Genomic DNA, 21,295 nt, shown 5'->3' on the forward strand with positions numbered 1-21,295 from the left:
CGATTTATAAAAATGTCGCTAACTACTATTCATTCTTTTCCATTTTTAACGAAAAATGCCCTTTAAATAACGTTTTCTATTAATGCTTTCAAAACGCATAAAAGGGACTGTGAAACGGATTTAGCCACATTTAGGCATGGGAAATCGCTGATATGTAAAAATAACCGCTTAAAACAGTGAAGGAACTTTTACACAGCAAATACAAAAGTAGGTATGGATGGCCAAAAGTGACGAAGATTGAAATAGATTGTCATATGGGTTTTTATAATATTGTTGGGCTGAACAGTTTTCAAAGTTAGTCTCGTTTGCTTGCAACTTTAAATTATAATGTCGAGGAAACACATTTGGTTGCAATGAAGCGGTGATTTTATCAGTTTAGATCCAAAGAAGTAGTTTCTTCGCAAACATAAAGTTTCATAGCGAGTATTTGGCCAAACTTAATTAGACAAACTTAACTCAGCCATCACACAGTCCCTTTAATTTGTAACGCCAGTCCTACGACATAACGTATTTTATATAGCGATGGATCGGAACTATGCAAGCAGTTCAGTCTGACCTGAATATAGATGATTGCGTATACTATAACTGCAGGATATATACATACTTTAAGTGAGTGCGAGTGAAGTATTATTCGTGTCACTAGCAGACTTAAATTAAATTTACGGATGAATGTTATGAATTCAACTAACACGATGAATAATTGATTACTAGTAATAAAAACAACTCGCTGTGCGTAAACAGGTTTAGGCTTAAAACCAGAAACAGTGTCAGTGGTGTTTAATTTGCGACTTAATGAGTTGTTGACCTGAGTATAAACTAAGAAAAATTCAAAGACCCTTTATCATCAATGAGAGGATGACGAGCTTTTACCAATGAAACATTATTCCTCCTCGGTATTGCCACTGCTGTTGGTGTTTGCAACTTGGGAAGCTTGGCTTAGTTGTTTATCGGCTGCAAACCCAGGTAAGGGCAGCTTACCTACTAAGAGATGGTTTTCTATGTTCTATAAGAAAATAATGCTACTAGTGGATGCTCGAGCCGTTAGGCGAAGACGTTCAGATGCTTTGCTTAGACCTCAAAAGTGCATTATTGTCTTCTAGGACATAGGTAAGCCATCTTCTTGTTGGTTTAGAATATAGTATTAAAAAAGCACAGAACTTACAAGGATCTTGGCCGCTAACGGTAGTTACATAAAAACGCAGCATGTGTGAATTAAAAGTGAAAGCTCAGTTAATTTTTTCATTGGTGACTTCTTCACAAATGAAAAGAAAAAACATTCCATTCACATTTCCAATCCATGACCCTTTCTCCGACTAACATAAGATTCTAAAAAGTTGGCAAGTTTTTACGCATTCAAGTTTGGTCAGATTTTTTTAATTTCATTTAACACTTTTATGCGTTCGCTTAGCACGTTTTTCACATTCGCTGCTAATTTCGATTTAAAAACAAAACAAACGTTACATGCTATGCCTTCTCTTTGTAGCCAAAAAATGTTTTCCTACCTTAAAGCGTTTCTGGAGTCCGGCTTGTTTTGCTAATAATTTCCAGTCAATTTCGCTCGCTGGTTCACGGCAAAATGGTGGCGTACACGTTACCCCAAAAAAGAGCAATAAATTTCATTGATTCTTTTTTTATCTTGCCTTTCGATCTTCGGCACTGCATCAGTTCCAGTTAAGCTGGTAGAACGTTTCTGATGAGATATTTCGGTAACAAAGGTCATTTCAACGACAAAACAAGAAACTAGAGGCGAAGTCGCACATCGGGGAAACTGGGTTTTTAAAGTTTTTACCTATGTTCTATAAAAAAATAAAGCCCGCTAGAATTTCAAAGCGCGTATACAGCGCCTATATTCAAAATGTGCTTGGCAGTTTAAACATTCACGAAACGATGATTCACAATGAATTTTCCAAAATCTAATTATGTGAAAAGCTGTCACTGATCTACCAGGATAGCCCTGCAGTAAGATGGAATTGCTTGAAGCCTAATGGAATATATTTTGGAGAAAATATTGGCTACAGACTCCGGTAAACTCCCTCTTAAATTTGGACCAGGGGGCCGTTTCTCGAAGGTCCCGGAAAGTTTTCGCACCCGGAGAGCCTTAGCAAAATCTCAAACCTTAGGATAACAGAGTTGACTTGTATACGCATAACTTTAATGCGAACAGAGGTTCCCTTAATACAAACTTTCAGGCCTATACACTTCTCTGTTTTTTAAAAATACAGACGATTAAAAATGGCTTTACGGGCCCGAAAAGTGTCCGGAACTTTCGAGAAACGGGCCCCCTGGGCCGTTATTTGCGATTTTACTGCGATAAAGAAGAAGGGCAACAACATAAAAACATAAAAAAGACAACGGGTACTTTAAATCCAATAATTACACATTCAACTGGACGTATATTTGACAGTTCTGACAATGTCACATTTTTTTATTAAAAACACACTAATGTTAATTTTTTTTCAAGGGAAAAAAAACACTTTTTCAACTTTTGAGGAATGGAACACGGATAGCACTGATCTTAAAAGTATTTGCCTTACACGGAATTTTCAAAAAGCCAAAAAGGTGGAACAGAAGCCTTTGTTGTTTAACTTACAATTAAAAAATAACAGGAAAATAAAATTATGTGAACACTTGTCTCTTAAATTATTCAAATCTTTTCTTTTAAGATCTAGCCGTAATTAAGAGTAGGCAAAAATTATTTTTAGAAATTGTCAATGTAGGCCTAGTTTAGACGCCGTGCTTCTGCCGTGCCAAACATTATTAAGGAATTAAGTTCGACCAAAGCGCGGTAGAAGCACGGCGTCTGAATCAAACATTTGAATTAAGTTCGACAAAGCAATTTAGTTCGACACGCCTTGCCGTACTACACGACTCTGGCACGTCATGCTTTTGCCGCTAGGCTTGGCGGATTGTGCTCCTAAAAATGGCATATTATGCTACTTGCAGTGCTCGAAATTTTGACAAGTTATGCCAAAATTATGCCAGAATTCCCAAATTATGCTCCTGATTCCCGAAATTATGCTCACAAAATGACACAGATTCTGTACATAGAGGCGTGCAATAACGACACCAAATTGTGATATTTTTCAAATAGTGGTGTTGTAAATTTATTTGTGATTTATGGCAGTTTGTCTCGGCCGTCAGCTGTCCAAATCAGCTGCTCATATCTCTGAACCGTTTGTAAAATGCCTCCAACGACTTAACAATCACACCTGTATAGCTAAAAATGAATTGCAAGAACATACTGCCTAAATTGAATTTATTTCTGTAGAAAATACACCATACTTACTAAATTTTGTGAATTTACTCCATATTTGCTATAATTTGCTAATTATTATGCCGTGGCAGTGCTCGTTTAACAAATTATGCTTTTTGCTCCAGTTATGTCAAAAATTATGCTAGTACAATCCGCCAAAGCCTATTTGCCGCACCAAACAAAATTCATAAATTACATTAATGTATTTTGGCGCGAGAACATTCCCGCGGGGAATTACGAGGAAACCCGTGGAGAATTCTCCTTTACGGATTATGCGCATTGACTGTTATTCTTGCCAGACTGCAACTTCGTTCCAGGGTTTACTCCGCTTTCAAGATGGCCGTTGTACAAGCCGCCATTTTGAAAACTCGTCGCCGAGAAGACCCTGGGACGAGGTCGATAGGCTCGAACAGCCAGCAGTGGAGTTCTTCGAAGTTAATTGGAGGGTAGTTAGGAAACAAACTTGCAATAACAGCATTTGACGTGCTTGCAAAAGGAAAAGTATTTTCAGTTGCCTTTCTGTACGTCTTTTAATTGAGTCTTGCAATGATTTTTAAAGTAGGGGATTTCGCTGCAATTTCGAATACGGCGCCATTTTTGTTGGATCACCGCTGAATAACTGTTACGTAGCTTCAGTAAATCCTGAACTTGGTACGACTCTTGCACGACTTCTGAATCAGAGTCCTGTTTTTGCCGTGCCACAGTCGAACCTTATTGCAATTAAGTTCGACACGGCAGAAGCACGACGTTTGAACTAGGCCTAAATCACACAGGGGCTACTTAAAATGATCATTTAAAACGTTCCAGATGTTTCAGTGATGTTTCATTGCTGTATACAGTCGAATATTCCTTTAAAAGCACCTTAATGTTAACTATAACATATGTATGTATATTTTTGGCCATTTTGTTCTCATTTCTTGTATCCGCAGATGTCTGCCGACATCTCAAGTTTAGCACACCAATCGTTGGATATGCTTTGCATGACCATCTGATTAAGAATGTTTCATTAAGCATTGGAATGCGTGCTTCTTGCAGAGCGCAATGTACCATTGAAAGTAAATGCGTGTCAATCAACATCGGTCTACCAATAAACGATAAGGTCTTATGTCAGTTGAGTGACTCTGACCACATTCGACACCCTGAGGGTCTAAAGCCACGTGAAGGGTTTATGTACAGAGGCACCGAGGTAAAAATCAAAATCAATTAAGACTAATTTAGTATTAATTTTTTTGTTTCTTTGTCTGACTGTCGTGTTTTAACATATTAGAGACATAAGTGCATGTAACCGGTTCTAAAAATACCGAGGAACTTCAAAATTAAACGCGTACTGTCGTAGTGTTTGTTTTTGTTTGTTCGTATGTTTGTTTGTTTGTTTGTTTGTTTATTTGTTTGTTGTTACTAAAGGAGGTGTTTGATTTACGCTATCGAGTGACTAAGATGGATTCGCAGACAATCTATCTACATTCTCTAAGTGAAGATGAGGAAATACCATAGACAAAGTACGTAGATGCTATCGATAGTCAAACTCTTCTAGCATCAAGTACTTCGGGCTTTCGTAAAGGTCATTCACAAGCGTACTTCTGGGTATTCGTGATGATATCATGCATGCAGGCAATGCAAATGGGTGAGGAAACTATGATGGTTCAAACTGATTATTCCTACTAAATTAAAGAACGGATATTACTATAGTTATGTATACGTTCTTTCTTTTTTTTTTTTTTGGACCCCCACCCCGGTCTGAAAAGATCAAAAAAGGCCTTGTCTGAAAAGGGTTCAATCAAGTATTAACTTTTTTAAAACTTGATTAGAATGTTGTCATCTAATTAGGTCAATTGTTATGCTAATCTCTTTTGAGTATGCTGTCCTTGGCGGTCCTTGCACGTTTGGCATATTGGATTTCTCGGTTTTTTTTTTAGTAGTTATCCGTACAGGTAGACATACTTTGAAATGTGTATTCTATATTCTATATTCTATATTCTATGGTCGAGATTAGAATTTAATCACTATGACTGCCACATCTTTCTTATTCTTACTCCTAGATGTCGATGAATGTGAGAACGGCATAAATGATTGTCATGTGAACGCAAACTGTACAAACACCTTTGGAGCGTTTAATTGTACTTGCAAGGCGTGGTACACTGGAGACGGACGCACGTGTTCTGGTACAGTTCAACTTTATTATCGTAACCTTATTTTTCTCGGTTGTCAACAATGCTTACACCTCGGCCTTTCGTGTGTTTTATCAGCCACAGTAGCAGGTGTTATACTCAGTAGTATGTTATGAACATGAACTAGTATACGTTAATACTATACTTAGAACGTCCTCCGATGTCTAGGTTTAGTCAACCTTTCCTTTATTAAAATTCCACAATAAAGTAAGGGACCAGTTCTTGACAGTGTATTATTTCCGTTCCTCAGCGGTGGCCGGATCCTGCAAGGAACTGTTTGACATGAACTTGTAAGTACACCTTCTAGTGTCGACAATTATTGTCAACCGAAAACGTGATGAAATTTGCCATTTTGGTGAATTTTCTGCACGCTTTTCTACCATTATATGACGAGGGCCCACAAATTTCATTTAAGTCATTTTTAAAATACTGGTGCATGATTCGATAATATTATAAATAAGGTCCCACTTTTGCGAATTTTTAAGTTCTATTAAAGTTACTTCACCAATAGCGTTCGTGGCATTGATAGGAGGGAAAGAAAAACTATAACTACGTTGCATTTTTCGGTGTCCAATACGTTCCGCTGTTTTTTTTTTCTTTTTTTTTTTTCTTTGTTTTTTTTTTCTAATTATTGTAAGGGTAACGTAAAATGTGCAAGAACCTATTCCACCTTACGAATTCTAGGTCTATGGGTAATAAAGCCTATCCACTGAAGCTGGAATCATCACTTGAACTCCCTGTCTACTGTCACATGACTAATGACCTTGGGGCGTGTGGAGGTGGTGGGTGGACGATGGTCATGAAAATGGACGGTAACAAGGTATTAATATAATTGAGTTACACGACATACTAAAGTTCTCCTAACATAAGTCTAACTTATGGCCTCCAGATTTGTACTTGGGCGCTCCACCACTGAGCTAAAGGAATCTTGTGGTGGCTAGGCCATAATACAACGTTCATGTGACATACGTCCTGCATACTGCCAGGAGTTGAATGTCGCAGTGATACTTTTGCGCGATGATAGAAAAAAAAGATAGTATATTTAAAGCTTGGTGATAAGTGAAATACAATAATTTATTGTCTCCCTAAAGCATTATCCTGTCTTTCGATTTCGGAGGGAGGAAACGTTTCCTTAGCATACATTTATCTTAACATCGATTTGAAAATGCTTTTCCAAGATTTATTATACATATTGACTGGTATTGGCAGACTGTGAGTCTTACAATTAGAAGGGAAAATATGGTATGAAATTTCTGTTAGAAATGATTTTACGTACAGAAGCGGATGAGGAGACAATTTCATGGCTCCTGCTGTTGCCTCAGCAGCCTTGTTTTGACATGCAGCCAAAATTCCCATTCAACTTCTCGTCGTTCTTTTAGTTTTAGCATTGTCAGTCCATAAAAGAATCGTTATTGTGTTATTGTTCTGGCATCGGTTAGTGTTAGTGAAATCCCAGGTAGCCCGTAAGTCCAAAGGTTGATATATTTTATGTTGTATTGAATTATTTTAAGGTGAACTTTCACTATGATTCCAACCTTTGGAACAACAACGAAACATTCAATCCCGTAAAAGGAGAGACTGGGTTTGACTTACAAGAGACCAAGCTACCGACCTACTGGAACACATCCTTCTCTAAGATCTGCCTCGGTATGACAGTCGGTCAACAGTTCAATTTCATTATTATCAACAAGCAAGCCAACTCAATGTACTCACTGATCGCCGATGGTCAATACCGCGCCACCTCGCTGGGTCGTAACACGTGGAAAACACTTATTGGTTCCCAAGCCTCCTTACAAAGTTATTGTAACAAGGAAGGGTTCAATTCAGTTGGTAACGACCCCTTGCATTCTAAAGCAAGAATCGGTATCCTTAGTAACAATGAAAATCACTGTAACTCATGTGATTCTAGAATCGGGTTTGGGACGGGAGGTAACCCTGACGACACCAACACTTGCGGAAATGAAGCTGGAGACAAGCACATTAAAGCCATGGGATATATCTTAATTCAGTAAAGTACCTTGTGGTAAATGTTTGAGTAAGAATGAGCACTGTGTAACCATTGCAGGTATAACTTATTTTCCAGGTATTTTGTATCAGTTTGTCGTCAAAACGTAATAACAATACATTTCTAGAATCGGCTTACTAAAGGCTAGACAATTACGTGATCATTTAAAAATGATCTAACTGTTATCTTAGTCACCAGGATTTGATTGCTCGTCTCGAATGTTAACTTCAAAAAAAGGCAATCTATGTTAAGCATTTCATCGGCCGTAGTGATTCCCATCTACAATTATGCCATATGATAGAGTTTGTTGACACGAAAAGCATGTTATTTAACCAATAAAAGGGAAAATATCCTATGAGACTGATCATAAGCCTTGCAGATCTTGTAGAATGGACGGCGACTATACTTTTTTTTAATGGCTTGATGGCAAGAATTGTAACCCAGCCATATAAACGTCTCTTAACTTTTAACGTATCGCATCGTTTTAAGGTTTCAAACCGTTACCTCTCAAACTTTTGCGCGACTAATGTTGCATGCTATTTTAGTTACGAAACTACTGATTTTTGAGTATACGTAACACGTAACAGGCTGATGAAGACAATACAAAAAATACATTTTATTGTGTTATTAAAAACTATATATTCTCTAAAGCTAACACCAGTAGCTTTAAGCTCAAATGATAATTATTTTAAGTTATTTTAGCTTTAAGTCACGCAGACTGTAAAATCTAATTGAAGAAACGTTGACCCTGTGAAAAGCTTAAACCGTGAACGATATGACCCAATGGTATTCTGGGTGAACAGTCTTGGTAAGCTCTTTTATATTCCTTTTGTTGATAATCAAGACATTTTATTTCTTTGAGAGCTTTAAGAGCAAGATTTATGCAACCTATTCTATTATATAATATATATCATATATAATGTTTATTTAGTTCACAGACGACGACTATTTTTCAGATTTCTCAGTAAACATTTGTTTCGCATCGTTCATGTTTTATGCTTTTCATGGGTCAACAATTCTTCAATCATCGTATATATGCAAAATACTATTTATTATAGATTGGTTATATAAGAAGCATAGTCCATGTAGATTAAAGGCTAGCCAATACGCAAGTAATATTTTTACTTTTCCTAAATGTTCGTAAACACTTCGATTAAAATAGGTAGTTGTTAGTGAACAGGCCAGCTGTTAGTCTAAAGGAAAAAAAAAACATGCGTTCGCAAAATCTATTGGAATCAGTATAATACCTTAATTAGACCCCTCGATTAAAAAATCTATAAAGTAGAACTGTAGTAAAAATTGACTACAAAGTTTCATAGTGTTTATAGGTTATTAACAAAAAAAAAAACATTCACAATGACAGATACCTTAGATAACTTTGGACCCAATTGTTACATCTTAGGTTTCTTTGTCAGCATAGAGGATTTAGTGATAGCAGAAACCCCACTTTGGGAATATTTAGATATCAAGTTACTCGCAATTATGCTAATCTACAACATGTTAGTTATGAAACGCCTGGTATCGAGCAATTTCTAAATGGTTATCCAGCATCTAAAGTAGTTACTTGCTCTCATACCTTTTTACCATAGCTATTTGTTGTAAATACTTGCATTAAAACCTACGTTACTAAGCGACTGTTTGCAAATATAGCTGACTTTTAACTAGTGGCTGCAAAAGGTAAAATAACTACCACAGCAATTTGGAAAAGCTAACGCTTCGAGTGTCAACTCTTCGTCGGAGCAAATGGAGGATTGTGGGTTTTTTTGTTTGTGTTTGAAGCTGAAGTATTGAGTGGTGAGTTATATGAGTAAAAAATTGACAGCGTATGTTAGCAGAGGACCCATCAATAAAAAAACCGAAGCGTTCGTTGATTGCATGGGGAGCCAAGGTGCCAAATTTAAAAATAATCTTTATTTTGAAGTTCTCAACTCTCAGTGTTATCTCACTAGAGAGAAATTATGTTTCAAATGACCGGGAAGTTTAACGGCTAACACTCGAAAAGCCAGCTTTTCAATTGAGAATAACTTAAGTGTTTTCCGTCTCCTCCGACGCAGCACAGCAAATTCTTACTTTGTTTGTACTTATGCTAATTAAACTTTTTATAACTTAATATACGAAATACCAAAAAGAACAGACTGAAAGATGGGAGAATTTGGGTGTGAGGAGGAATGCTTAAACAACGACCACGTTTCCTTCCATTTTCTTGTTAGGACCTTCCTCGTTATTAATCTTCTCCTCTTCCTCTGCATCATCACTTACGGTTTCATCAGATGATTTGGCAGCAACACTGTCTTTTTTTACCTCCACTGGTGCTGGATTAGCTGATTCGCTCGCGGTTTCATTTGGTTCGAGTTGTTTAGACGTCGATGGTTTTTCCTGCTCTTTTTCGACACTTTCTTTTACATCTTGAAATCCCTCGTTAACAGATGAGTGTTTGGCGGGGGCATGCACATCTACATTTCTTGTCGGGAGTTGCTCCTCGAGTATTTTGACAGGTTCATTTTTGGATGAACGAGTGGGAATATTGCATTTGACTTCAACAGCTTCCTCCACAGAAACGTAAGTATTGTTATCATAAGCGGTGTTGGCCGTCCCTTTAACAGTGGCAACACCATCTGGAGCCTCGTGGATGGCTTCATTGCCTTCAACAGCTCCTTCGCGGACACTGTCTTTGCTGTGCACACGACTTCCGGAGCCAAATCTTAGGAAGAAATTTAATTGTAGATTAAAATACATTTCTTTAAAAAAAATTGATATTCGCTACTTAAAAGTTGAGCAAATTTTCGTCGTAAATAACAAGTTGCCTGGGGTAAAAATAATGAAGCGATCATTATATTTAAACCGTTGCTTTAATTATGTTGATCTTAACTGTTTTTTTATTGTTTAGTTTTTTATTTTCGTTTTTGTTATTTCAGTTTATAAATGTGTCCTTTACTCCGACCTCTCTATTTGAAAAAAGTACTAAAAATTTAGAAATTTCTTGTTGTGCCAAAAATAATCTAACTCAATCAAAACAGTCATTTGAACACAATCGTGTTATCGTTCTCGAAAGTACATATATCACTTTGAAATAATAATTTAAGTACTTAATATTTTGGGCATCTTCTTACCTGTTGCTTTTCTTGTAGCCTAACACAACAGCGATGATAATAATGATCAATAAGGCACCGCCCACAGAAGCTCCTATTATAGTGCTGTTCGAATTGGATTCGTCGTCACTTTCTTCATCTTCCTGTCCTTTAAAAGCATCTGCCGTAGGGTTTAGGGTGGGAGCAGAAGTCTCTGTGATGGAGGGTAGCGGACCAACGCTTAAAATGGTACTACCCATCGATTCTCCAATACTTGACATGTTTCTTTTCACAATTGCCTTTAAGGCGTCTTTGTGAACGACATTTCCCGACATTTCTTTGGGAAGTTGCAAATAGAAAGCTAACAAGGCTATAAGCGGATCATCAGGTGACTGCATTGGATAACCTGGAAGAATATGAACCATATCGGCTGAAAATACCATGTTGTCAGATGACCGCCTCCGACGAGAACTGGAAAGACAAAAGAAATGGAAGGATTAGCAATAATATTTGCAATGAAGTACATTAACCATTCACGCTTTGGCAAAATCAAGAAAAAAATTACTTATAGAATTCCAGTGCAACACGGTTGTGGGTACCAGCTATAAATAGAAAAGCACCGAAAAACAAAAGCCAATGTGCGCCAAATTAAGCGCGGGACACGAATATTCCAACTTAATACATGTTTAACCTTAAAATATTTGAGCGGATTGTGCTGGTTGTTTTTGTCGTTGATCTTTGTATAAATGCATTGTGGTTGTTGCTCTACCTTGTGAAAGTTGATTGACACCGCGATGCGTCAGCAGCACAGTAATCTGTTGCCACCCCTGCAACTTCTCTTTTAAAGTCATCTTCCATTGTTTTGTCCCACTAAAATATATAAATACACAAAAATGGAAAAGAAGAGAAAACTCATTAGCGCTGGAAATAAAACCATTTGACAAGCTTAGCTCTGAAATTAGTGATAAAAAATCAAATCATAACAGGTTTCAAACTTACAGTGATAGCAACATAAAAAAATAATCTAGCATAAACTATAAACTTTAAGTTCATCACTTCGTTGCACTAGAAAACCAAAAAGCTCACTTTAATTAAACGTTTGATTCCCTTTTTTGGTTTTAAATGAGGTCGAAAGCCATAATTTATATCAAAAGGGTAAAATGACTTCTCGAAGACTAAACGCAACCGCTCATTGCCCAGGCGTACTTTAACTTCAGTTGCAGAACTAGAACAGCGTAATTCACCGTCATAACCTTTTCTACGTACACGATTAATTAAGGACAATTAAGAGCCCTGAAACTGCGCTAGTTCTTTTAAATCCTGACTGTGGAAGCGCCAATTTAATAAAAAAAAACATTAATAGTAGTAAAGGATTACCTTTTTCATATCAAAGTCACGAATTTCTATCATGACCGATTCTTGTTTTTCTTCGTTTGATGGTGTTCGAGGAGAAAGAGTGGATATAGATGGACTTGGTTGGAAGGCATTGGTGGTAGGAGGATCATCTTGTAAACAAAAAATTAAGAAAAACCTTTGTAAATATATAGCGCATGAAATCCACGTTTGGAGCTTCATATGTATTTTCAACTAGTTGTGCATTAAAAGAACTTATTACATGACTAAGGTAGTCAAAGGGCCAACAACTGAAATCAACCAATCAGATTGCTTCATTCTCTTCATTCTCTTAGACGATAAACAATTTTTCATTAACAAACTAAAGGAACCTTACCTCTACAGAAGCCACACGACTTTCGACAATTCTTCTTTGTCCAATTTGACTGAGCAAGGCAGAAATTCCCGTACGATGGAAGACTTGAGCAAAGATCCGAGAACACAGGGTTGTCAAAGCATTCAACTAGAAATATGAAAAATACCGCTTTGACCATAGGAAATTTTAAACTGTTTCCTGATTCACCCTCGGATCGAGGCGTTTTTGTGTACTGATAAAAAAATCTGTGATCATCTTAAGTTAAATTGGCGTTTTAGCCACAACAAGTTCAATAGAGCCATTTTTTATATCCACTCTGCATTTTGTTTAATTGTAAAGTCCAAATGACCAATTTCAAGCGTCTACTCTAAATATCCATAGGCAACCCATACACTTATTATTCACCTTACTCTTGTACCAAAAAGAAAGAACTAGATCGTTGGAGAAAATTATACGTTACCAAATCTAAACAAATGAATCATCTTCGGTGTTAAATTAAAAATAAAGAGTCATTTTAGTTCCCTATATCATTTTGTTACGATTTAATAAAAAAAATTACCTCCACAAAATCCACATGACTTGGCGCAATACTCTTTTGTCAGGTTATAATGTACTAAGCAAAAATTTCCATAATTAGGAAGGGAAGCGCAGTTCAAGAAAGATCCTGGTTTATCTGAACAATCTGCGTTAAAAGAAAGGGAAAAACAATCAGTTTGCTTTAAAACTATTAGATCAAAGCAAAAAAGCAATAATAGCAAATGCTAATACTCAACGCGGGTGCAAACTGTTTGATGAGCTCAAAGACACACATGGCTAAGACATAGTGTAATTTGAACAGCACATTGCAAATAGATCAGAGCCTTTCTTATTTATTTTCTTATAAGTAGTTTTCAACTCTTCTTAGACCCGCCTTGTAAAGCCATTTGATAACTGCAGGTTGCAGATCATGTGTCAAAAATCGATTACGCGTTATAATTTTTTGTTTCTTTTTTTGACAATTTCCTTCGCGTCAAACCCAGACCCTCAACCAAAAATCACACGCACAGACTGGTCCATCAAACTGTAAAAAATCACAAAAATCAATCCCGCTTATAACTTTTAAGTTCAGATATCTTAATTCGCCATAGTAACTTCTCATCATTCCTCTTACTTTATTATTCCTTGCACAAAAAAATGCTATCGTTAAAGAAAATTTTATAAAAACAAATAACAAACATCTACACAAAAAGATAAGCCGTCTGTTTTAATGAAGCTAGGGACAAAGAATAAAGAATACCTTGTGATCCAGATGTAGGCAGAGAAGGTTTGTGAGTAGATGAACTGCTTGAATTTGAAGGCTTAGAGGTCGATGGAACTGAATACCAAGTAGGCTTCTCGGTGGATGAACTACTTGAGTTGGAAGAGGAAGGCGGCGTATATGTGGTTGTTACCGGGGACGCTGGAGGTGCTGTAGTCTGACCAAAGCAACTTCCACTCCTAATCGAGACATCATCAATGGCTATGTCACCCGTGAAAGAAGATCCTGCTATTCCTTCAAATGTTACCTAAAATTAAACAAGAAATTGTATCAAAAATTAATAATAATAATAATTTATGAATTTATATTGCGCTTTTTAACATGTAAATGAGCAAAAGCGCATTACAATATTAAAACTTAACAATTTTGCAATTTTACAAACGCCTTTGTGGCTGGATGGCAACTTTTGCCACACAGCCATACAAACGTCTGTACAAATAATAACAATTTAACATTTTCAAAGTATCCCCATTAATACTTATCATGATGAATCCTTAAATACTTAGCATGCTCCACTTATTTTTCACACTGGCTCAGTCACTTTAAATAAAACTCATTTGAAATTGGCTAGGCTTAACTACACGGTGGGCAAAGACGACGCCAAAAGGTGCACTAAGTGAATAACTTCCTGAGTTTTAGATTAATTGTCCTGAAAATTTGCACCAATATAGAACTCGTCATTCTCTTAAATCCTATAAATACAGTTTCTAAGATTTTGTCACTTTAGTGGGATAATTACATCACGAAATTGTCGCCAAATTTTGGTTTTAGCAATGGCTTTGGTCACATCAACGACGCTAATTACAATTAGTTCTGGTTAGTCTGTATTTGCTTGACTTCATAGTTAACTGTAGTTAATGCTTGCGGTCGACTCTGCATTCACACCAACACAGCTAACTAAAGTTGGTTCTAACTGGCCTTTGGATGACATCAGATTTAAACGTAGCTCGCGACAGCTCTAAAAATTTAACCATGACTGACGGTACCAGAAAAAGCTTTGTCTGAGTATCGTTTATTGTTTCATATCTTCGAGCAGGAAACTGTTGTCGAAATTTCAGGAATAACGTTAAACTTAACAGGATGCCTGACGCCACAGAGTGCAGAGTCTGTTTGTTTCCTTTTTGTTTTTTAACCCTCGGCATGTTATTTTTTACGCTTGTTTTTGGCTTTTCATATTTATGTTCATCCCGCAAGTTAAAGTGACGAAAGAAACGTCAAAGACTTAATTCTGATTGGTTGTTTGTTTGAAAACTGAGGTTTTACCAATTCATCCTGCAGGGTTTAAACCATAGTTTTAGCTGCATTGTTTTGGTTCAACGACACGTGAATTTTCTAACTAGGTGTATAGTTAGAGTAGAGTGAAAAGAGAAGAGGTCAACTTACTGAAATAGCTAACTAAACTTTAGTTAGTAGTTTTGATGTGACCACACCCTTAATAAAAGCTTTTCGAAAGGATCACAAACTTGAAAAAAATGAAATGTGCCTTTCTACACAATTTTTTGATTGGATAGACATATTTCAATTGTATTCAAGTTTTTGAAATCCTTGTAAAAAGGTCTTTTAAATAATATCATTAGATATCCTATATTACTAAAACCAAAATTGGACGCCAATTTCGTGACTTAAAATTTTCTTCCCAAAAATGCCAAAATTTCAACAACAAAAAACATGGGATTTTAGAGAGTGACGAGTTTTATATTGCTGAAAGTTTCATCGATCGTCTCAAAAAATACTTAGTTTTATATCTATGTCTGTATTTATCAAAACCAGGTTAATGAAATTTTCACCGTTTTAACGAAGCGCAATTCGCTGTAGACGTGTATTTTCTCGCCAGAATCTCCAAACTCGACGATATAAAAACTAAAAAGAATGCCAGTCTCTTTTTCTCTTCTCCTTTCTCTCCTCTACCTCTCAGCGCTGTTGTTCATTTTATTTTCCTTTCTTGTTGTGTTTAAAGCCAATTCGCACAGTAACGTTAAGCCATAAAAAACATGGAAAACTAACATTTAACTTGATAATGACCGAAGAGCGGTCGAAACGTCGTTTCGAATTTTTGCCGTTAGTTAAAAATAAATAGTCTTAGTTAACGGGAGCCAACTTTCAATTTATGCATACCATAAATGTTACACAGCAAAAAGATTTTTTTATACGTTTCACTGCACTGTTTTATACATGTTTTATGGGCAAATGACATGTGATACTAATTGAAACTTACAGTGCTATCCAAATAAATGGTTATTGTCGCTTCTATCCAGTAGTTACCATGGTTTCCTGACCTGGTAAATACTACCGAATTACCATTGAAGACATTGAGAGTTCCCATAGTGTCACCATACATGTGATAATAGAACTTGAGACAAGATAGTGCTCCATTTCCTGATACAGAAAGCTCAAGCTTTGCGTTGTCACCGGCGACTCGGGGAGAAGACGTTTCGATGTACATGTAGTATCCTGTCCAGGAAAACAAGAGAGAAATTGTAGCTTCTTGAACTTGTCAATCAATAAGCCAGCCTTTTTATTTTCCAAAGTTTAATCGCTTCAACGCAATTTCGCGCACGAACACCATATCAAATGTGCTGCGTTACGTAAGCCACCGTACTAGCCTGCAGATGCTAAACTAATCATCTAAAAGTAACCCGAGACTAAACAAAGGTAACGACAAGATAGTAACAGCTTTAAACATAAATAGTTCGTTCTCGAAGCGTAAAAAGTGAAGTCACAAAAAGCGACATACCTTTTCTGAACCTACTAGTTGGATAAAGAAATCTTACCATATCCAGTAGTGTGATCCGATGAGGGTCCTGTATCGTAAGATCCCGTTGAACCTGAATAACGAGTCCAGTCAAACACATCTGAGTAGGACTGTTGCCATCCATAACATAAATTATAGTCAAAGTTACAGGATGTTACAGCTGGACTTGAAGTAGGAATAGAAGCATTAGGCATTTGTGTGAATCCTGTCGGGATTGATGGAGGTGCTGCAGTCTGGCCATAGCACCTTCCACTACTGATGGAGACATCATCGATGGCTATGTCACCCGTGTAGGAAGATCCTGCTATTCCTTCGAATGTTATCTGAATTAAGTAAAATTAAAGAGGCTCACAAAAGTTTTACGTACTTTCCGGCTTTCATACTTTGACTGGTCAGTGCCACAAACATTTATAAGTTACCACTACAACAATGGTATAAAACAAATGCCCAATCTTGATTTCCTTGTAGATGTTATTAGGGCGATCAGTGTTTGACATTTAAAAAAAAACGGTTTGCTTTAGCTTTCGAGTCGCACTGTCCTGCGCAAAACGAGCTGTAGTCAAGATACTGATGGATCGTGCCAAATATCTTTAAGCAGAAACAGAGCGAAAAACAACAAGTAATCGGTGACCTTGAAGTCAACGGAAACCCCCAAAGTTTCATCGATTGTTGCCTTGATTCGGCTCGAGAAAACAAACAGCCAGAATTCCAAGGGGTTACGCTTCAATTCCTTACATAAAAGGTGTTTCCGAGAGAGTTGGACGTGTGCTTGGCATAGAACCACTTTCAAGCCTGTTAAAACACTGGCTAATATCTTTAAGAAACCGAAAGACCGCCCCGCTACAAATCAGATCGAGGAAATTGTGTTCAAAGTCAAGTGCAAAACATGTGATTTCGCCTATGTGGGAGAGACTGGAGAAAAATATTACGGAATTCGCGCGGTGCAAAACTTAAGCCTGACACAAGATCAAATAACGAAAGCGCAATAAGATTTAACGCGGAAACAACAGCCCATGACATTCAAACAAGACTTTTTACACGTTTCACTTCACTGTTTTAGGCGCAAATGACATATGATACTGATTGAAACTTACAGTGCTATCCAAATACATGGTAACTGTCGCCTCTATCCAGTAGCTACCACGGTTTCCTGACTTGCTAAATACTAACGAATTTCCATTGAAGACATTGAGAGTTCCAATAGTAGCCCCATACATGTGATAATAGAACTTGAGACAAGACAGTGCTCCATTTCCTGATACAGAAAGCTCAAGCTTTGCGTTATCACTGGCGCTTCGGGGAGAGGATGTTTCGATGTACATGTAATACCCTGTACAGGAAAACAAGACAACAACCGGAGGAGATAAACTTGACAGAGTTAATCGGTAAGTTAATAAACTACCCCTACGGCATACTCTTAATTAAGTTGGAAAATTTTGCACCATCATCGATCAATTATATTACATACGCTATGTCACTCTTCTGCTGTATCAGTTTGCGGTCGTGTCAACCGGTCGTCAAAAAGTATGTAGCATTTTTTTTAAAAAAACGTCTTTGGTATGAAAATGAGCTTGTTGGCTTAGCTCAAATATCAAGGTTGGCTCCACAACATTCACCCAAAAAAATACAAACGTGCAAATTTATGAATTAACCTTGAACTTAGAATATAGCCTTGCGGCTTATTTTCATTGAGGTTTTGGTCTTTATTAAAAGCCCACAAGTGCAAGTTCTTGTTTTTTTTTTCTTTTATGACAGTGTAGATCTGTTTTGAGTTTTAAATTACTAATTAACCCACAATAGTATTGTCATTAACACGCACACTCTGACATTTATTTAGAGCGTATAATAGCGTAGTACGTACTTATATATTCCTTCGAGACGCAAATTGCTTATATTATATAATCTGGGGTATAATAGGAGTGCAAGCTAGTAAAATAAAGTTCATGAACCGCTCGACGATATCGATAACCTACCGACATTCAGAAGTTAAATGCAATATGCGTTTTGCAGATACGAAAGTCACTTTGTACACATTGCCTTCTAAAACGCATTTAGTTATCGTTGTTAAAAACTTTTTCTGGCGGCATGTTCTTGTCAGGAAGCTGGGTGGTTTCTGCCTCCTTTTTATGAACCCATTGAAAATCGCTTAATAAGGTCCCATCTCATGAGCCTCGTATATGTAAAAAACTTACCGTATCCGGTTGTATGATCCGATGAGGGTCCTGTACTCGAAGATGAGGTCGAGCCTGAGTGACGTGTCCAGTCGAACACATCTGAGTATGACTGTTGCCAGCCATAACACAAACTAGAGTCAAAGTCACATGACGTTACAGCTGGGCCTGAAGGAGTGGGAACAGAAGAACCAGTCGTTTTGCTTATTATCCATGACTTCAAGTAACGAATACTGGCGAACACCGTATATTTTGAGGGAGACGCACAAGGCATTCCCGCCCAGCTAGTGGCTCCCTCCAGATACCATTTACCGCCGAACTCGCAAACAAGCGGCCCTCCGCTGTCACCATGGCAGCCTCCAATTCCGCCCTGGTCTTTGCCAACGCATATCATGGAGTCATCTATTTTGCCAGGATACGATGCCAGGCAGCGCTGCTTTGAAACAAGAGGAATATCAACCTGCTGGAGTTCGTTTGGAGTGATACCATAATAAGTAAGTGTTCCCCAGCCAGTTATCCAGCACGTTTTGTTAAGGTCATCAAAGGGAAGCTGAAATCTGTTATCTGACAGGCAAACAAGACCAACTCCTTTGCCCAGTTGAGCAGGTTTTGATAGCTGAAGAAGTGCGATATCGTTGCTCCAACTGTTTGGGTCGTTGTACTTTTCGTGCTGGATGATTTTTACAACGTCAAAGCTCTGTTCTGTCCCAACAGAACCGTAAGACCTGTAATGAGCTCCCAACCTGTAATGAAATAAAGGTAAGAATTTCAATATAAGTTATGCATGTTTGTTATTGCTCCAAAAAATCATAAAACATCTTGTTGCACTTAATTAATCACTTTGAAGCGTTTCCAAAGCTATTTATTTAATTTTTTAACATTTTCATTTCACTTCTTCAATGGTTTCACTTAAGGGGTTTATCCAGTTTGGCGGTATTTTCATTAAATTGTATCGTTTTTTTGTTTTGGTTTTTTTTTTTTAGTTTTTTTGTTTTGTTTTGTTTTGTTTTTGTTTTTGTTTTTTTGTGCGGGGATGGCAGGTAGTTTACCGTAACCATCTTTTGAAGTATTTTATACTTGACGCCTTGCTTAATGTGTGAAGTATGTTTGGTGTCATATCTATCATCTCTATTTTTAATGCTTCTTCCGTTTTGTTTTAACTTCGTCATCCGATTCTTTTGGTTACCAACCACACCTATTGATCCATGCCCAGAAATCGCGGACATTGGAGTCGGCGAATTTTGATGGATCGTACATTAAGCGGTCATGAAACTTGGTAATAGCCGCTGATTCGAAAGCCTGACGTTTGGCTCATGTACATCGACGATGATACACAAGAATGAGGCCTTCAAATTGCACGATAACAAAACTGGAGCAAACGAGCTTTCAAACGATGGCTTTTGCAGTAAAATTGGAGCAAAGACGGCTGAAATATCGTAGTTTAATAACAGTGGATTTTTGGATTTCAACGTGGACTGCCGCCTGGTGTTTGCTTTTCGACGATTTACGGGAATTTTAAAAGCAAAAAGCAGGGCCACGAAAATTGCTTTCAAGACAAAATTTATCGAGTAAACTGTCCGGTCGGTACACTCCTAGAGACGAATTGGGCAAATTCAGATAGCGCTCAAAGAAGAGAGCTATCACGCTTTGAAATCTCAGATGAGGACTAAAACAGGGTTTTGTGGAGCCCCGATTACAGAAGATCACTGGATACCTGGTACGTAAAATTTTAATCGTGAAAAGCAGAGCGAGTATAAATATTTTTGAGCAGACGAAAGATGCATAGAACCGAAAATCATCGGTATGCAAGATTAATGCCGTGATTGGGCAAATAATTCTGGCCATGGGTATTTGGCTTTTGACCTGATATCGTAACCCGAGAAGAAACGTAAATTCAATCACTCTCGAAACTTGCTACTTACATCACTTTGACAGATGACGGTGACTTTCCATATATGCAATGAGTGGCTGTGACGACCCAAAGTGGATCAATCAATGAACCTCCGCAAAACTGGCTACCATAGCTGTTTTGCAGCATTGCCTGCCATGGCCAGCTGTTAACTGGAGCAACTGTACCGCCGACGATTCGTGAGCTGCCAGGCCGAGATCCACAAGAAACTGAAATAAAATCACAGCATAAATCGCTGTAAACGCTAGTTAACGCTAGTATGTTTTTTCTTTTACAAATGATCTAACAATTTCTGAATGCAGTTACCGAATTCGCTGAAAAAAAGTATTTACTTGCAAAGCCCAAATATGGATATGTGCAAACAACTATGAGCATAATTAGCTTGGTTATTTTTCAATAAAGCTCCTCTTAATTATTTGCATGAGCGTTAGCCAATCAGACATGCACGCAGGCTGAGTCAAACTCCTCGAGCGAGCATATGCAATTTGCAAGGACACATTAACACAACAAGAAATTTAGATATATAAGAAATACTATTCTGTCTCATCTTAACAGCCAAATGTTAAATGGTTAAAATATGTATAGGAAGTTAATTGGAAAAGAAAAATGTTGCTTAGAATAGAAGGTTAAGTATATCAGTTTTACAACTGTTCGTACTGTTTTTAGTCGTGGCATTCACTTCAAGAGTTATGTAAGGTCGCCCTCGTTCATCGACTCCAACAACTTTCACCAAGTAATTCGTTGAATGTTTGAGTCCACTTATTTCTGTATGTAGTACGTTTCCATTTGTAATTTCATGGGTCAGTGCATTCCCGTTGGTTCTGTTTAAGAGGATGATGTAATGGAGGACTTGACGGTTAAGAATACTTGTTAGGTTTGCCCAATGAATTAATATAGTGGTGCTGGTTGCGTTGTCTGCTAACACTCTCCAACCAGGAAGCACAGCATCTGAAAGAAATAACGT

At 37.4% G+C, this 21,295-nt stretch overlaps 2 protein-coding genes across 2 annotated transcripts in view; one reads left to right on the forward strand and one right to left on the reverse strand.

Annotated features, from left to right (window-relative positions):
- Positions 1–4,730: 4,730 nt before the first annotated feature.
- LOC144637000 (putative skeletal organic matrix protein 5) lies at positions 4,731–7,433 on the forward strand. The gene is made up of 5 exons (XM_078496180.1): positions 4,731–4,752; positions 5,293–5,415; positions 5,672–5,711; positions 6,106–6,241; positions 6,933–7,433. Exons 1-5 carry the CDS (start codon positions 4,731–4,733, stop codon positions 7,431–7,433), a joined length of 822 nt encoding a protein of 273 aa, XP_078352306.1.
- Positions 7,434–8,022: 589 nt separating this feature from the next.
- The window catches only part of LOC144634530 (MAM and LDL-receptor class A domain-containing protein 2-like), a 75,483-nt gene continuing 62,210 nt past the window's right edge, over positions 8,023–21,295 (reverse strand). Inside the window, exons 40-52 of the mRNA XM_078493505.1 lie at positions 20,989–21,279; positions 20,345–20,540; positions 18,444–19,165; positions 17,346–17,581; positions 16,271–16,574; positions 15,715–15,950; positions 13,479–13,746; positions 12,762–12,884; positions 12,224–12,349; positions 11,872–11,999; positions 11,264–11,364; positions 10,537–10,965; positions 8,023–10,127 (exon numbers count right to left, since the gene is read on the reverse strand). Coding sequence (XP_078349631.1) covers positions 9,599–10,127; positions 10,537–10,965; positions 11,264–11,364; positions 11,872–11,999; positions 12,224–12,349; positions 12,762–12,884; positions 13,479–13,746; positions 15,715–15,950; positions 16,271–16,574; positions 17,346–17,581; positions 18,444–19,165; positions 20,345–20,540; positions 20,989–21,279 — 3,689 coding nt within the window. The 3' untranslated portion in view covers positions 8,023–9,598. The remainder of the gene's footprint in view (positions 10,128–10,536; positions 10,966–11,263; positions 11,365–11,871; positions 12,000–12,223; positions 12,350–12,761; positions 12,885–13,478; positions 13,747–15,714; positions 15,951–16,270; positions 16,575–17,345; positions 17,582–18,443; positions 19,166–20,344; positions 20,541–20,988; positions 21,280–21,295) is intronic.

This window comes from Oculina patagonica, chromosome 13, assembly GCF_052425735.1.
Source record: "Oculina patagonica isolate OP01 chromosome 13, crgOcupat, whole genome shotgun sequence".
NCBI lineage: Eukaryota > Metazoa > Cnidaria > Anthozoa > Scleractinia > Oculinidae > Oculina > Oculina patagonica.

Coding starts and splice junctions, on each gene's coding strand:
- LOC144637000 (XM_078496180.1), top strand. CDS start 4,731: ATGAGGAAATACCATAGACAAA. Junction 4,753..5,292: donor GAGGAAATACCATAGACAAA/GTACGTAGATGC, acceptor TCTTACTCCTAG/ATGTCGATGAATGTGAGAAC. Junction 5,712..6,105: donor GAACTGTTTGACATGAACTT/GTAAGTACACCT, acceptor TACGAATTCTAG/GTCTATGGGTAATAAAGCCT.